We start from the raw sequence: 19,009 nt of genomic DNA on the forward strand, positions 1-19,009 counted from the left end.
GGGTCATCCAGCATGGTCACTGATCCCACTGCTGTGGTGATTGGCTGGATTGGGGCAGGGTCATCCAGCATGGTCACTGATCCCACTGCTGTGGTGATTGGCTGGAGTGAGGCAGGGTCATCCAGCATGGTCACTGATCCCACTGCTGTGGTGATTGGCTGGAGTAATGCAGGGTCATCCAGCATGGTCACTGATCCCACTGCTGTGGTGATTGGCTGGAGTAATGCAGGGTCATCCAGAATGGTCACTGATCCCACTGCTGTGGTGATTGGCTGGAGTGAGGCAGGGTCATCCAGCATGGTCACTGATCCCACTGCTGTGGTGATTGGCTGGATTGGGGCAGGGTCATCCAGCATGGTCACTGATCCCACTGGTGTGGTGATTGGCTGGAGTGAGGCAGTGTCATCCAGCATGGTCACTGATCCCACTGCTGTGGTGATTGGCTGGAGTGAGGCAGTGTCATCCAGCATGGTCACTGATCCCACTGGTGTGGTGATTGGCTGGAGTGAGGCAGTGTCATCCAGCATGGTCACTGATCCCACTGGTGTGGTGATTGGCTGGAATGAGGCAGGGTCATCCAGCATGGTCACTGATCCCACTGCTGTGGTGATTGGCTGGAGTGGGGCAGGGTCATCCAGCATGGTCACTGATCCCACTGCTGTGGTGATTGGCTGGAGTGGGGCAGGGTCATCCAGCATGGTCACTGATCCCACTGCTGTGGTGATTGTCTGTGTGTGTGTCTGTCTGTGTGTGTGTCTGTCTGTGTCTGTGTCTGTCTGTCTGTGTGTCTGTATGTGTCTTGTCTGTGTGTGTGTCTGTCTGTGTGTGTGTGTATATGTGTCTTGTCTGTGTGTGTCTCTGTGTGTGTGTGTGTGTGTGTGTCTGTGTGTGTGTGTGTGTGTCTGTGAATAGTGGCTGCCTTCAATTTACCTGTTTGTCCAGCAGTTCTTTAGGTGAGTGTCTCTTTTGGTTTTATTCCCTAATAATATAGTGAATGTATCGGGGTGCAGTAACCCGGCACGCAGTGTGAGCTGCCTTTATCTTCCACAGCCATGGGTCCCCGTATGCCATGCTCTTCTGCCATCTTCTCACTTATTACATCACCACAGGGGCCCTGTAATACCTCTGTAATGTGCCATGCGCACTCTGTATTACTCCTACCCGGGGCCCTGTAATACCTCTGTAATGTGCCATGCACACTCTGTATTACTCCTACACGGGGCCCTGTAATACCTCTGTAATGTGCCATGCGCACTCTGTATTACTCCTACCCGGGGCCCTGTAATACCTCTGTAATGTGCCATGCACACTCTGTATTACTCCTACCCGGGGCCCTGTAATACCGCTGTAATGTGCCATGCGCACTCTGTATTACTCCTACCCGGGGCCCTGTAATACCTCTGTAATGTGCCATGCACACTCTGTATTACTCCTACACGGGGCCCTGTAATACCTCTGTAATGTGCCATGCGCACTCTGTATTACTCCTACCCGGGGCCCTGTAATACCTCTGTAATGTGCCATGCACACTCTGTATTACTCCTACCCGGGGCCACTCTCTTGTTAATCATTTAATACACTCTGGCAATAAAATAATTTAATTCAGGCCGATCAGTCCCTGTCCCAGAGGAGCTTACAATCTACTTTCCTTACCACAAACAAACCAGGACCAACTAATCATACACTTGTTACCATACCTGTCTTTCTTTGGACAGCGTCAGAAAAGGACGTGCGCAAATCCCACAAACAGAGCATAGTGTATATACAGGTCTGGTATGTCACGGCAACACACAGAATGTGGTCATGGTCTGAATGTCGACATGGTCGTTATGGCGACACTGTTCACGCTAACATTCGGCATGTTGACATACAATCTGTCTAATATTAGAGCCCTAATCGCAGCCTAACCCTAAACCTGTACTGGGGCAATAATGACTTGGTACCCTGATCGCTCCATCCCGCACAGCCAGCAGTGCTATCTACTGTGCCTCCAGTAATGACAAATTGCCCTAATAAATGTGTCGCCCCAGAATTGCCGCAATGCCTGAGAATAATCCAATCTGACCCCCGCGTGATCCGTCAGAAAGATGGAGTGGGTGGATCAGGGAAGGTTCTGTGTGAATTGGGGTGTGGGTCGGTGGGGGATTATTTTGTCAGGATATATGTTGGAGGCTGTGGGATGGGCAATACATTACTTATAATGGTTTATGTTTATAGTAATAATAAACAGTGTATGTTACCTGTATGTGTATATCTGAAAATCTCAGTTTGGGGGTTTAATGTCCCTGTAATCACCTTTCCCTGTTGCTGTGCGATACTTTTCCCAAATATAATCCGGGGTCAGACGATGGTTACGGTTTACTGCCTTCGCTGCATCAGTCTGAACAATCACTTTCCCAAAACAAGAAGAAAGCACTTACCTGAGGTCTGCAAAGTGCCGGCAATATCCTATTTATTTCTGTCATTATTTATCACCTGAAAGTGCTACCACTAATGTGTTCAGTGTTCCTTCCCTTAAATGTGTCTCCATTAGTCTGCAATTTGTTACTATGGCGAGAGCAATATGGGGCCGGGATTATCGCCAAGCGTCCTAACCACTTGTCATTTCCTCACCGAGCGCAGGATGGATAAAGACCTGAAGACTCTGCAGGAGGAATACAGACAGATGAACAGATCCTGCTTTATCCTCGGGGCGACCGGTGAGACGGGGAAAGAACTACTGAAGCAGATCGTGCAGAGTCAGCTGTTCAGTAAAATAACTCTGATTGGGCGGCGGCAGTTAACTTTTGAAGACGAGGCGTATAATACTGTGGTAGGTGTTAGTAATACTTATTATATGATGTATGTGTCTTATTATTAGGGTTGTATATTTCCAAACTATACTCCATTTAGTTTTTGTTTTTATTTGTCTGCTGCAACCGGCTACCTACCTATCTATCTACCTATCTACCTACCTATCTACTTACCGCTACCTATCTACCTACTGCTACCTACCTATCTACCTACCGCTACCTATCTATCTACCTATCTATCTACCTATCTATCTACCTACCTATCTACTTACCGCTATCTATCTACCTACTGCTACCTACCTATCTACCTACCGCTACCTATCTACCTACCTATCTACCTACCTATCTACCTATCTATCTACTTACCGCTACCTATCTACCTACTGCTACCTACCTATCTACCTACCGCTACCTACCTATCTATCTACCTACCTATTTACCTATCTACTTACCGCTACCTATCTACCTACTGCTACCTACCTATCTACCTACCGCTACCTACCTATCTATCTACCTACCTATTTACCTATCTACTTACCGCTACCTATCTACCTACTGCTACCAATCTACTTACCGCTACCTATCTACCTACTGCTACCTATCTACTTACCGATATCTACCTATCTACCTACCTATTTACCTACCTACCTACCTACTACCTATCTAGAAAATGAACACGTACAATGCACTACATACCTGTGCAGGCATTGCTAGGATTACGTACTCACCTCTCATCTTCTACCTGTCTAGAACCAGGAGGTGGTTGATTTTGAGAAGTTAGATGAGTACACTGCGGCTTTCCAAGGACATGATGTTGGGTTCTGCTGCCTTGGGACCACAAAAGCAAAATCTGGGGAGGTGAGTGCGCAGCGTCTCTGTGTAATGTGCGCAGTTTTGTTACTCCAACTGTACTTTCATAGGAGGCAAGTCAGTACTCGGCACTGTGCGGCATATAACTGAGAGGTACAGTACCCCAGCATCGTACATTTTTCAGACTCTCAACCAACATCGATTGCTTCAAGCGCTCCCTCAAAACCCATTTACCGTATATACGCGAGTATTAGTCGACCCGAATATAAGCCGAGGTACCTACTTTTACCACAAAAAACTGGGAAAACCTATTGACTCGAGTATAAGCCTAGGGTGGGAAATGGCAGCAGCTGGTTGTGCCCCCAGTAGTAATTCCCCCTGGTAGTGCCCCCAGTAGTAATCCCTCCTGGTAGTGCCCCCAGTAGTAATCCCTCCTGGTAGTGCCTCCAGTGGTAATCCCCCCCTTTTAGTGCCCCCAGTAGTAATCCCCACCTGGTAGTACCCCCAGTGGTAATCCCCACTTTTAGTGCCCCCTGTAGTAATCCCCCCCTGGTAGTACCCCCAGTGGTAATACCTCCTTTTAGCACCCCCTATAGTAATTGCCCCCTGTAGTAATTGCCCCCTGGTAGTGCCCCCTGTAGTAATCGCCCCCCTGGTAGTGCCCCCAGTAGTCCACCCCCCCACCCCCACCCCCAGTAGAGAGAGACGTAATAAGAATAAAAAACAAAAATTCACTTACCTGAAACTCCCACTCCTGGTCCCGCCGCTAACAGCTCCTTACCCACTGCTGGAGCCGGAAGATGGCTCCCGCAGTGGGAGCAGCAGCAGCCGATGAGAGTCTGACAGACTCTCAGCGGCTGCTGATTACAGCAAACACACAGCTGCCTGCTCCGGCGGCTGTGTGTTTGTGCTGTGTAGCGCTGACCGAACTCCGTCCGGTCAGCGCTACACACTTCACTCGAGTATAAGCCGAGGGGGTACTTTTTCAGCACAAAAAATGTGCTGAAAAACTCGGCTTATACTCGAGTATATACGGTATTCACCCTTCCCTAACAAGTCTCTGCTTGATCTCTTCTTACCTTTCCTTTCCTTGTATCTCCCCAATACCCCCTCTACTCTTCCCGCCCTTTTAGAATGTAAGCTCTTGTGGGCAGGGCCCTCTCTCCTCCTGTTTCATCCTTCCCGGTAAGCCCACTAGCTCAGCCTATACGCTACATCTATACCTACACTTATATTTATGTAAATATGTTACTTTGTTGCCTTGTTAACCCTGTTTTGTACGTCTACATCGTACTGGTGCTGGGGACATTTGTGACATCTTATACATATATGCTAATTGTAATAATGATGGTGCTGTTGGTAAATAGATTAAAAACAGGTACATGCCTGTTGCTTAAAAGTTACCGGATAATCAGCAACATCCCCGGGGATTTATCTCTGGGGGCTCAGTTTGCCTTTGACTGACCGATCTTTGTAGACAAACAAGAGAATAAGTGGCTTTTGCTCCAGGTATAGCCACAAATATACAGATGATAAAATACAAATACAAAATGAGGTGCTTGATAGATAACAATAAAATTATATAACAGACTCCTATAGTGAGAACGCTGAAACCCACAAACTGTACACGATAAACACAAAGGAGCAGACTCACAATATATTATTATTGTACATGACTCAGATATCAGCCGATATATAAATAACAGTTAGAGCCTCCTAATTAGGAATCACAATATGATGGGTACCAAAGGCGGATGTTACCTAGGGGCTGTGGGGCTGCAGCCCTCCCCAGTAAATTCAGGCACTTCAGTGACCAGTGCTGTCCGTGACTGGACAGGATGAAGTGTCTCCTCCCTCTGGGACTGTCAGTCCGGGCTGTGATCAGTGGAAGCCGCTGCTCTGCCTTTCGGGCAGCCCTACACGGCTTCTGGGGGCTGCAGTCAATGCCAGTGTTATGTGCAGCGCCACTGCCACTCATGCTCTAGTCCCGGCGCCTGCCAGATCTATTGCGCAGGTGCCAGGAACCTGACCAGCCATCAGCAGCGACAGCCCCCTCAGGTAACAGGGCAGGAGCCGCTGCTGGTTAATACACTAAAAATCCAATTACCAAAAAAAATATATATGTTGGTCATATGTATAATAGCCTCAGAAGATGCATCTGAGATATTGGTACAGCCATGGGCAAAAGTTTTGAGAATGGCACAAGTATTGGTTTTCACAAAGTTTGATGCTTCAGTGATCCCACTCCCTTGGCTTAGAAGCAACCCCGCTCATGAATGGTCTCAGGGTGCTTCACTGTTGGCATGACACAGGACGAAGACTTTTGGAGGATTGTCTGGTGTCAAGAAGGGCAGCAAAGAAGTCACTTCTCTCCAGGAACACATCAGGTACAGACTGATAGTCTGCAAAAGGTACAGGGATTGGACTGCCGAAGACTGGGGTAAAGTTATTTTCTCTGAAGACTCCCCTTTCAGATTGTTTGGGGCATCTGGAAAAACGCTTGTCCGGAGAAGGAAAGGTGAGCGCTACCATTAGTCCTGGGTCATGCCAACAGTAAAGCATCCTGAGACCATTCATGTGTGGGGTGGCTTCTCAGCCAAGGGAGTGGGCTCACTAACAATTTTGCCTAAGAGCACAGCCATAAATAAAGAATGGTACCATAAACTCCTCCAAGAGCAACTTCTCCCAACCATCCAGGAACAGTTTGGTGATGAACAATGCCTTTTCCAGCATGATGGAGCACCTTGCCATAAGGCAAAAGTGATCACTAAGTGGCTCAGGGAACAAAACATGGAAATTTTGGGTCCATGGACAGGAAACTCCCCAGACCTTAATCCCATTGAGACCTTGTGGTCAATTCTCAAGAGGAGGGTGTACAAACAAAATCCCACAAATTCTGACAAACTCCAAGCATTGATTAGGCAAGAATGGGTGGCCATCAGTCAGTATGTGGCCCAGAAGGTGAGTGACAGCATGCCAGGGCGAATTGCAGAGGTCTTGAAAAAGAAGGGTCAACACTGCAAATATTCACTCTCTGCATAAACTTCATGTAATTGTCAATAAAAGCCTTTGACACTTATGTAATGCTGTAATGTTACCTCAGTATACCATAGTAACATCTGACACTTATGTAATGCTGTAATGTTACCTCAGTATACCATGGTAACATCTGACACTTATGTAATGCTGTAATGTTACCTCAGTATACCATGGTAACATCTGACACATATGTAATGCTGTAATGTTACTTCAGTATACCATAGTAACATCTGACACTTATGTAATGCTGTAATATTACCTCAGTATACCATAGTAACATCTGACACTTATGTAATGCTGTAATGTTACCTCAGTATACCATAGTAACATCTGACACTTATGTAATGCTGTAATGTTACCTCAGTATACCATAGTAACATCTGACACTTATGTAATGCTGTAATATTACCTCAGTATACCGTAGTAACATCTGACACTTATGTAATACTGTAATGTTACCTCAGTATACCGTAGTAACATCTGACACTTATGTAATGCTGTAATGTTACTTCAGTATACCATAGTAACATCTGACACTTATGTAATACTGTAATGTTACCTCAGTATACCGTAGTAACATCTGACAAACAGGTCTAATAATACTGAAGCAGCAAACTTTGTAAAAACCATGACTGTACCGTACATGCATGCAATGAATGGCGCGACATTAATGTAGCCACATAGGTGTTACACATACAGCAACAATTGCAAATATATGAAATAGTAATAAATGTAATTGTTTCGACCAGTGCCCAGAACTTTCCAAACTAGGGGGTAAATTTATTAAAGTGAGTTTTTAGAGGTGAGTTTTAAAAGTGATGTTGCTCATAGCAACCAATCAGATTCTAGCTATTATCTTCTAGAAGGTGCTAGTTAAATGTTAAGTAGAATCTGATTGGTTGCTATGGGCAACATCACTTTTAAAACTCACTTCTAAAAACTCTCACTTTAGTAAATTTACCCCTCGATGTAATTTGAAATGTCCTGGCCAGGTATATGAGAATACTTTTCCTCTAATGCTGTTAGTATTAGACGATTAGTGTTGCTGTTAATAAGCCGTCAGACAGTCTCCTCTGTCCCTATTGCTGGGCATCCTATAGTACAAATAGATGGATCTGGTTATGGTGTAGAATGAATTATTCCCATGTATGATACGTTATAGGAACATACATTTGAAATAAACCTAATTTCCCGAACGGGTGCCTTTGCCCTACAATACATTCCTATGTGACCGGTATCACTTAGAGTTTGATCCCAGTTAGAGAGCAAAGCGCTGACTTATCTAAATAGTGACCCTTGATCTTGAGCGAATCGCTCCGTTATCTGTGACACAAATACAGGGTGACTGCTCGTCCACGTGCTGCTAGGGGCTATGGGAAGCCACTCACAGCCATTCACATTTACATTTATATATTTCCATCAGACCAATACAACGCGATAATGTAAAATGATGGCGTTACAGCGACAGGCTGTTGGGAAGTTCAAAATGGCGAATCTGTAGGCTTGGTACCCGATACATCTGTGTGTGTGTGCACTTAAATTTCCGCCAAGGAGAACAAGTTTGTGGAGTAAGGTTTAATGCTTTGCGATGGGGTGGAGTTGGGAGGAGGGGCAGATTATGGCGTGGACGTACTAGTGCCAATCAATTAAACAAGATCCCATTTTGCCTCCTGTTATCTTTAATATCTGTTTATTTATAACGGCATTTGGTCGGCCGAGCAAGAGACAGAGATAATATACAGAACAGAGCATATGAGATACGCATAGGTTATAAACAAGTAAGGGCCCATTTATCAATGAGTTCTAAAACTCGCTGCATATGATAAATGATGCTCCAGCCAATCAGCTCCCAACTGTCATCTTTCAAACAGATGACAGTTGGGAGCTGATTGCCTGGAGCACCGTTATCATACATAGCGAGTTTTATCACCCGTTGTGTATGATGAGACTTGTTGATAAGTGAGGCCCTAAATCAGCAATTGGGGAATAATTGGACCCGTATTCAATTTGAAGCGAAAAGTCCGGATCCGCGATACTTTTTCGCCGATGACGTAATTTTCACCTGTTTTGCTTTTACCCCGTATTCAATTTGAAAGACTTTCCGCCTAGGCAGAATGTCAATGCAATGTACTAGGCGGAAAAGTTTCGCCTATGAATAGCAGGCAGAACAAAGTGCAGAATTGGGGATTTGGGGTGCAACGTTGCGGGAACCCCCATGCAGCCTTCAGACAGTCCAACAAAGGTAAACTCTGTCAAATTTAAAAAAAAAAAACACTTAAGGACACCCCAAAAAATGACTTTGAAAAAGGGGGCGAAAAAAAAAATGTTGGGGAACAAAGTTAAAAACTAGCGAACTTGACTCTGGGGGGGGGGGGGTCCCCAAGTATGCCCCTGGTGTTTTTTTGATTGCAGGTGCTTGCGCCAGGTGGATTTTTCACGATTTTTTCAACTTCACTTTAGCAACTTTTAAATATGCTGGCCCCCATTTTCATGTACCCCAAATTTGCTGGCATAACTTATTTTCCGCAAAAAGCACTCCTGAATAGTATTCTGCACCACTTATACAAAAACGCTATTTAGCAGCTATTGAGCCCATTTAAAAACACCAAATACCTTCAGCAAGCCAAATCGGGGGTACCATAGGGAACCCCCATGTCAGAGCATCTTTTGGGGGGTTCTCAGGCTGATTTCCCCAAATCTGACAGTACTTTCCGCCTGTTCAAGTTTCGCCGGGTCCCGTTTTTGCATACTTTCAAATTAAGTACTTTGTAAAGCGTGCACGCGCGCGATACTTTTCCACCTACAAAACAGGCGAAGTAGGTGAAAAGTCCTGGACATGAAAAAGTATCGCGGCTCGGCTCAAATTGAATACAGCTCTTAAACGTAGAGAGAGAAAGGGAAAAAAAATACTTATAATGCTGGGTACACACCTGAGTGATGGGCCGTCTGATCCAATGATGTGGTAAGTGCTATGCACAATGATTTTGGGCATACCCACTTACCAATACGTCGCCCGACATGTCTGGCCAATGGAACCGGTAGTGACGTCCCTGTTGGTGATTCCTGGGCCACCGACCGGCTATACAGACAGCCAGATGTACCGTTACATCTGCAGGATACATCGTCATTAGCTGTGCTGCACAGCCAACCAAAAGGAGGGTATGAGGGAGGTGACCGGTCTCACCGCATGGCTGGTAAATAATTAGATGATGCGGGGCGTATGGGAAAATGACAGGGGTAGGGAGTGGGTGGCGAGGTGTAGGTATGAGGTGACGGGTGGTGAGCTCCCCGTGGCTAAGAAAAACAATAATATAATAGTAATCATGTGAGTGTATCTAACCGTGATCACAGAACAGGCAGAAGAATTGAAGCTACGGGAGGAACTCTGTAGTAAGTCACACCGAATCCTGGTGTGGGGGGGGGATAGGAGAAAAAACAAAGGGTCTTTAGGAATGTCTAAGTCGGTAATTCCAGCAATCATATCTAGAATAGATTCCCAGAGTTCCTCTCTGGCCGGAGTTTCCCCATCACAAAGTGGAGGATTTTGCATATATGGACAGTAATTTGGTGGGAACCATGTACCTTGTACGGCCCCAGAGTTCTAATCTGGGAGAGAGGGTGCATTCCTAGCCATGCAGAGCCATCCCTGCCCAATGATCACGCCCCGTGCCAGCGGAAAGATAAATAACTTTGTGAGAATTGGGGAACGTCGGGATGTTGCACATTTCCCTGTTTGTAGTAATTGTCTTGATTTATCTTTAAAAATTAAAATGGAAGTGAGCTATAATTACTTTAACTTGCACTGGTTGCTACGGGTTACAATACGCTGCCTATCCGCACCATGTTACGGGATATGCCTCGGATGTCATAGCCGTGTTTGATGTGGGGCTCTCCTGTTCTGCTCTCTCCTCCATGGAAATTTTGCATGCTGTAATTATAGGTTAAATGGAAGATAATAGGGGGCTTACCATCGGCTTGAGGTCTCCGCGGATTTGTGAAAGTGTTTGGGATTAGGGAGACGCTGATTGCGCACACATCAATATTTCAACTTTAGCAAAGAAACTGCAGGAACAAAGGTGCGGACGTTTTGTCAAGCGGTGTCCATTGAGGAGGAATGATGGGCTAAGGCTGGGCAGGGGGCGTGGGGGGGGGGGGGCTCTCAAGCATCTCTCCGGACGTTCTTCAATGAGAAGGTCTCAGTTGTAAGTAAGGACAATGAATGCCGGGACGCTGACTCGTGATGGCTGGGCTAGCATTGAAATGAGAAGACTGGCTAATCAGATTGGGGGGAGAGGGAAAAAAAAAAAGAAAGCTGACGGTATTTGTGTCACTCTAATTTCCCGCAGACAATGGAAGATGGCAGGACTCTATTAAGTAGTGTTTATTGCAGAGGCAAAGCCAGGGAAATTACAGGCTCACTTTAATCTAATTGCACTTTAGCCAGCCAAAGGCTTGTCAGGCGGCAGCGTGGGTCTCAGCGCTCGGGATTGGCCGAATTCACAAAGCTCCAGAGGAATTCTACACGTGAGAATCGGGGCTGACAACAGTCACAGACCTTATTTAAAGGTTAGTTCCGCGCTTCTAATATATCTAATCCAATAAAATAATCGGTGCGTTTTAATGGGTGTTACTGAGGGCAGAACGTGAGGTTACTACATTCTCTCCTATTTACACTGATGTTAAAGGAGTAAAACATAACAAAAAAAGATTTTTACAGGCAACTAAGGGCCTGATTCAGAGTCAGACGCTAACGCCGCTGCCGAAGCTGTCAATTTGTACGTGTCGGCTTTGCGAAAATATGCAAATGTCCTTACTGGCTGCTACGGAAACCCAAGCGACGCAGCTCAGTCGATTATCAGACTTCAGAGTAACCCAATGGTCGCACAGAATTGCCGCCGGAACTGAGACGCAGGAGCCATTTTCACTGCGTACGGGGCCGCAGGCTAAGACACACCCCGAAAACTGTCGCAACACACCTGCATCTGAGGCACCGTCCCGCTGCCGCTAAAGTGCTGGAATAATTTTTTTAACATCAATAATGTTTATTGAAAGAAATTTAGAACATACTACATAAAATGTGTACGATGAACATATGTAATGACAAATCTTACAGTAAAGAAATAAACATCATCAATAAAATATAACAGGACATCAAGTAACATCAGGGGGCCTGGCGTGTCTGCGTTAGTAACTGGGCGTCCTCACAGTCTGTCACATATTCACGCCACGGCATCCACCTCACACATGGAGAAGATGCTGAGGGTGAATACGCCATAAACTCTGGTTCCATACTAAAATTAAAATGTACTTTATGAAAGACTTTTAAGATGGGGGGAGGTGGGGGGGGTGATCGAGGCTGTTTCCAAAACTGGGCTAAAGCGGCACGTGCTGCTAAACAGGTATGACCTAGCACATAGCGGTGACGAGACTGAACGGCCGCAGGAAATATGGCCCTGATTCAGAGCGCTCGCTCTGAATCAGGGCCGGGCTTTTTTTTTTTTTTAGAACTGCCTCCTGGCCGCTCGCATAGCTGTGGGTGACCATCCACAGCTATAGCGAGCGGCCATGATTATGGTCGCGATGGTCAAGACCATCGCTACCATCGGGTTTGTGACGAGACCCTTGTGGTAGGGTCTCGTGGCCGCAAGCCCCAGAGAGCTTTCGGCTCTAACAGAGCCGGAATCTCTCCACTGACATCACTTGTGATGTCAGTGGGCCGCCCCCAAATGTCAGGCGTTCTCATGGGAACGCCTCCGGCTAGGCAGCCACACCCCCGGCCCGCCCACCAAAGGGGGCGAGCTGTTACTCAACATCGACAGCTCGCCCCGCTTTGTTGCGAGACCCGGAGCGACAGAGTGCCCGTCGCTATCCGGGTCTCGTGCATGCGCACGACGGAGCCTGCTCTGTCGTGCGCATGCGCTCTGGGCCACCATCGACCCGATTGCGAGCGCTCAGCGCTTGTGACCAGGTCTGAATCAGGCCCTATGTGTAATAAGCCTAAAGCTGGAGATGGGATGAAAGATAGGTTCAATACTTTGTTAGTCAACTGAAAAACCTCTACCCAAAAAGCCTGGAGGAGAGGACAGGACCAGAAAATGCAAAATACATGGCCCACGCCACCGCACTGTCCCCAGCAGTGTTTAGAGCAAGAAGCCCAAATTGTAATCCATCAGGAGTGAGGTATAACCTATTTAACAATTTTACATGCATTTCGGAGACATACAATAAGATGCAGAATATATTTTACCCCATTGACTATCAGAGAGTGAGAGGCCAAGATCAGCCTCCCAGCGTTTCTGGGCATCAGATTTGGTATTAGGGAGTCGTTGTACTGTAAAAGAATTTGATACCAGAAAGTGATGTCGCTTTTAGTGACGATTGAATGCATACGAGCCGCGACTATAGAGGCGAGGGGAGAAGGAGGTTCCCGAGGATGAGGTAAACTATTAAACCAATATTGAATTTGAAAATAATGGATTAATTCAGAATGGGGAAGAGAGTATCGTTCCTGAAGTAGGGAAAAAGGAAGCAAAACATTACCACCTAGATTAGAGGTCGCCTGAGGACCGTAGGCCACATGCTTGCCAGCGGGAGAGATTAAGATTAGGAATAAATTTAGTAACTTTCATCCATCTCCTTTCCGTTCCCCTAATATTCCAAACCTTGTGTAGAATATTACCCACTAGCACTTCACAAGGGAGGGCTTCCCGTCTGATGGGGACCTGACACCGCGTGTTCCAAATTAAATAAAAAACCAATATGCTAATTATATACAGGTTATCAATAGCAACCTCCTCTGATGGGTAACTATAATCATCGGCATCTCTGTACTTCACGTAGAGTCTCCCCTGGAGGAGGCACAAGCGATATCACAGAACATCAGGGGTATCCTCTGGGAGATAACCAGAGATAGCCGAAGTCTCCTGGAACGTCCCTCAGTGACACCTGGGGGTAAATTTACTAAGAATCGAGTTTGGTCGAGATGACAATCTCGGGTGTTTTTAGGCATGTTTTTCATCTCGCAAATTTACTAAAGGCAAACTCGAGTTTGTGAGAGAGTTCTTAATCTCACTCTTAAAACTCGGGCGAGTTTGCAAACTCGAATCTTCTCACCATCGGCCAAACTCAGAAGTACTTTTCACCAAAAAAATACATCACGCAAGTTTACCAAGAATCGAGGTTACAATTTCGGGAGAGATGCCTGCAAACTCGCTGCCAAATTGACGTTTTAAACACTCACCTCCTGATCAGCGAGTTTTGCTGAAACATGCCGAAATCTTTTTTTTTTTTTCTCTTGTTAGTTTTTTTTTCTAATTTTGTTGAAAAAATGACTTGGGTCTCCCCCCCCCCCCCAAAACACTAACCAGCCCCGGACTTGCCAGCCTGCCCTGGTACCTAAAATTATGGGGAACAAAATGAATATGGTTCGTCCGTAAATTAGGTACCAGCACCAGGCAGCAGGGACAGAGCTGGTTTTAATTATAGGGGCAAAAAAAATGTAGGGGTACCCCTATATTTAAAACCAGCCCTGGACCCTTACTAGCAGGGGGCTGATACCACAGCCAGGGGAGCCCTTTCACCGGGACCCCCAGCCGCAGCATCAGTCCTGACCGCTAGTCAGCCCAGGCCAGGGATCCCTGGGGAGTTGACTACCCCTCCAATCAAGGGGTACCCCTCTCCAGGGCACCCCTGGCCTAGGCTGATAGCCCGGGGCTATCCCCGCCTCCCCTGGGCGGTGGGTGGCGGGTTGATAGTGTTGGTGTTGTGTAAAATTTGAAAAATCAACATTGTCTTTCCAGTTGAACTACAGGTGCCAGCAAGCCTCCCCCGCATGCTGGTACTTGGAGAACCACAAGTACCAGCATGCGGGGCATTAAGGGCCTGCTGGCACTTGTAGTTCACCTGTGAAGATCATGAGTAAAAAAACACTACACACACCGTGAAATTAAAGTTTTATTACACACATGCATACACACACAGACTTACCTGCTGCCAGATGTTTCAAGTCCCCTTGTCAACGTAAAGTATCCGAGGGACAAACCTGAAAGAAAAAGCCATCACTCACCCTTATGTCCCGCGACGTTCTCCGCAGATATCCAATTCTGTGGGCGGACACACTGTAACAGCATGTATCACCATATTGTTACAGTGTTGCTAATGAGTTCAGTCTCCCGGCCGCCAGCCAATCAGCGGCGACTTCCATTACAGGCCGTTCATTGGCTGGGACCCACGTGGACTTAGCCAATGAGCGGCTCCTCCACGTGGGTCCCAGCCAATGAACGGCCGCTAATAAAAAAAAAAAAAAAAAAAAAAGTTTTTTTACAGGTACAAGACAAGCAGCCAGCACATATCTCACTGATGTATCTCACTGATATGTGCAGCCTGCTAGCTCGGAGTGAGAAAACACTGCAATCTCGGGTCAGTAATCACATCTTCACTTGTAACTCGGGAGACAAATCTCGATTTGCTTCACCATCGGAAAACTCATTTTCAGCTAAACTCGCTTCTTAGTAATTTTCCAAAACCCCCCCCAAAAAAACGAGCCCGAGTTTAGGCGATGCAAATCGAGATTAAAAAACAAAACAAACTCTACCTATCTCGATTCTTAGTAAATTTACCCCCTGGTCCCAAAAGAGAGAGAGAAAAATTCTCCCCTCCAGCTGCTTTTTCCAGAGGAGTTTTTGACATCGCTGCTCACCAAATATAAGGAAACATGTTACAGACTATTCTATGTATGTATGTCACCTGCATAGTATATGTTATACAGTATATCATACTTTGTGCTTTCCAGGCCGGCTTCATCCGCGTGGATCACGATTATGTTCTGAAGTCCGCGCAGCTGGCAAAGTCCGGCGGCTGCAAACACTTCAATCTAGAATCCTCTAAAGGGGCCAACAAGGCGAGCAGCTTCCTCTATCTGAGGGTTAAGGTCAGTAAATATCGGAATAATTAGCATAGAGTGCGGCTTTTGTGTATTCAGGCGAGTGCCCATTGGGTGTGAGCGCCTATTTCCTTCTTGTGTTGCCATGAATAAGACCGGACACCAGCCTCTATCCAATCACAGCACACGAGGCGTCAGCTCTGTGGCGATATCGGGGCAGCCTCCATCACCTGTCTTTGCTGGTGTCACACAGCACACATACACATGGGTCCTCATACATCCAGCCTCTTTGCGTGTTAAACAGCCCTTCTAATCACGCCATGCTGTGGCGTGACGGTTGCGCAGAGCTGCTTTTTGTGCAACTCTTTACCTTCAAATGCGTCTTGTTCACACAGCGATGCAAATAGGACGCACAAGCAGCCTCTGCTGCATAAAATTATATGCTATATTCTGTGTGTGTGACTGCGGGTGTATCTGCATGTCTATATTCTGTGTGTGTGACTGCGGGTGTATCTGCGTGCCTATATTCTGTGTGTGTGACTGCGGGTGTATCTGCATGCCTATATTCTGTGTGTGTGACTGCAGGTGTATCTGCATTCCTATATTCTGTGTGTGACTGCGGGTGTATCTGCATGCCTATATTCTGTGTGTGTGACTGCGGGTGTATCTGCATGCCTATATTCTGTGTGTGTGACTGCGGGTGTATCTGCATGCCTATATTCTGTGTGTGTGACTGCGGGTGTATCTGCATGCCTATATTCTGTGTGTGTGACTGCGGGTGTATCTGCATGCCTATATTCTGTGTGTGTGACTGCGGGTGTATCTGCATGCCTATATTCTGTGTGTGTGACTGCGGGTGTATCTGCATGCCCATATTCTGTGTGTGACTGCGGGTGTATGTGCATGCCTATATTCTGTGTGTGTGACTGCGGGTATATCTGCATGCCTATATTCTGTGTGTGTGACTGCGGGTATATCTGCATGCCTATATTCTGTGTGTGTGACTGCGGGTGTATTTGCATGCGTATATTCTGTGTGTGACTGCGGGTGTATCTGCATGCCTATATTCTGTGTGTGTGACTGTGGGTGTATCTGCATGCCTATATTCTGGGTGTGACTGCGGGTGTATCTGCATGCCTATATTCTGTGTGTGTGACTGCGGGTATATCTGCATGCCTATATTCTGTGTGTGTGACTGCGGGTATATCTGCATGCCTATATTCTGTGTGTGTGACTGCGGGTGTATCTGCATGCCTATATTCTGTGTGTGACTGCGGGTGTATCTGCATGCCTATATTCTGTGTGTGTGACTGTGGGTGTATCTGCATGCCTATATTCTGTGTGTGACTGCGGGTGTATCTGCATGCCTATATTCTGTGTGTGACTGCGGGTGTATCTGCATGCCTATATTCTGTGTGTGTGACTGCGGGTATATCTGCATGCCTATATTCTGTGTGTGTGACTGCGGGTATATCTGCATGCCTATATTCTGTGTGTGTGACTGCGGGTGTATCTGCATGCCTATATTCTGTGTGTGACTGCGGGTGTATCTGCATGCCTATATTCTGTGTGTGTGACTGTGGGTGTATCTGCATGCCTATATTCTGTGTGTGACTGCGGGTGTATCTGCATGCCTATATTCTGTGTGTGACTGCGGGTGTATCTGCATGCCTATATTCTGTGTGTGTGACTGCGGGTGTATCTGCATGCCTATATTCTGTGTGTGTGACTGCGGGTGTATCTGCATGCCTATATTCTGTGTGTGTGACTGCGGGTGTATCTGCATGCCCATATTCTGTGTGTGACTGCGGGTGTATCTGCATGCCTATATTCTGTGTGTGTGACTGCGGGTATATCTGCATGCCTATATTCTGTGTGTGTGACTGCGGGTATATCTGCATGCCTATATTCTGTGTGTGTGACTGCGGGTGTATTTGCATGCCTATATTCTGTGTGTGTGACTGCGGGTATATCTGCATGCCTATATTCTGTGTGTGTGACTGCGGGTATATCTGCATGCCTATATTCTGTGTGTGTGACTGCGGGTGTATCTGCATGCCTATATTCTGTGTGTGACTGCGGGTGTATCTGCATGCCTATATTCTGTGTGTGTGACTGTGGGTGTATCTGCATGCCTATATTCTGTGTGTGACTGCGGGTGTATCTGCATGCCTATATTCTGTGTGTGACTGCGGGTGTATCTGCATGCCTATATTCTGTGTGTGTGACTGCGGGTGTATCTGCATGCCTATATTCTGTGTGTGTGACTGCGGGTGTATCTGCATGCCTATATTCTGTGTGTGTGACTGCGGGTGTATCTGCATGCCCATATTCTGTGTGTGACTGCGGGTGTATCTGCATGCCTATATTCTGTGTGTGTGACTGCGGGTATATCTGCATGCCTATATTCTGTGTGTGTGACTGCGGGTATATCTGCATGCCTATATTCTGTGTGTGTGACTGCGGGTGTATTTGCATGCGTATATTCTGTGTGTGACTGCGGGTGTATCTGCATGCCTATATTCTGTGTGTGTGACTGTGGGTGTATCTGCATGCCTATATTCTGTGTGTGTGACTGCGGATGTATCTGCATGCCTATATTCTGTGTGTGTGACTGCGGGTGTATCTGCATGCCTATATTCTGTGTGTGTGACTGCGGGTGTATCTGCATGCCTATATTCTGTGTGTGACTGCGGGTGTATCTGCATGCCTATATTCTGTGTGTGTTACTGCGGGTGTATCTGCATGCCTATATTCTGTGTGTGTGACTGCGGGTGTATCTGCATGCCTATATTCTGTGTGTGACTGCGGGTGTATCTGCATGCCTATATTCTGTGTGTGTGACTGCGGGTGTATCTGCATGCCTATATTCTGTGTGTGTGACTGCGGGTGTATCTGCATGCCTATATTCTGTGTGTGTGACTGCGGGTGTATCTGCATGCCTATATTCTGTGTGTGTGACTGCGGGTGTATCTGCATGCCTATATTCTGTGTGTGTGACTGCGGGTGTATCTGCATGCCCATATTCTGTGTGTGACTGCGGGTGTATCTGCATGCCTATATTCTGTGTGTGTGACTGCGGGTATATCTGCATGCCTATATTCTGTGTGTGTGACGGCGGGTATATCTGCATGCCTATATTCTGTGTGTGTGACTGCGGGTGTATTTGCATGCGTATATTCTGTGTGTGACTGCGGGTGTATCTGCATGCCTATATTCTGTGTGTGTGACTGTGGGTGTATCTGCATGCCTATATTCTGGGTGTGACTGCGGGTGTATCTGCATGCCTATATTCTGTGTGTGTGACTGCGGGTATATCTGCATGCCTATATTCTGTGTGTGTGACTGCGGGTATATCTGCATGCCTATATTCTGTGTGTGTGACTGCGGGTGTATCTGCATGCCTATATTCTGTGTGTGACTGCGGGTGTATCTGCATGCCTATATTCTGTGTGTGTGACTGTGGGTGTATCTGCATGCCTATATT

At 46.6% G+C, this 19,009-nt stretch overlaps 1 protein-coding gene across 2 annotated transcripts in view; it reads left to right on the plus strand.

Moving 5' to 3' along the window:
* HTATIP2 (HIV-1 Tat interactive protein 2) overlaps positions 1 to 19,009 on the plus strand; it is a 45,502-nt gene that overhangs the window by 6,509 nt on the left and 19,984 nt on the right. For both annotated transcript variants that reach the window (XM_088458939.1, XM_088458940.1), the window contains exons 2-4: positions 2,623 to 2,812; positions 3,543 to 3,650; positions 15,433 to 15,570. In XM_088458939.1, coding sequence (XP_088315065.1) covers positions 2,623 to 2,812; positions 3,543 to 3,650; positions 15,433 to 15,570 — 436 coding nt within the window. The remainder of the gene's footprint in view (positions 1 to 2,622; positions 2,813 to 3,542; positions 3,651 to 15,432; positions 15,571 to 19,009) is intronic.

Source organism: Taudactylus pleione, unplaced genomic scaffold, assembly GCF_031769625.1.
Source record: "Taudactylus pleione unplaced genomic scaffold, aTauple2 ptg000875l, whole genome shotgun sequence".
NCBI classification, from domain to species: domain Eukaryota; kingdom Metazoa; phylum Chordata; class Amphibia; order Anura; family Myobatrachidae; genus Taudactylus; species Taudactylus pleione.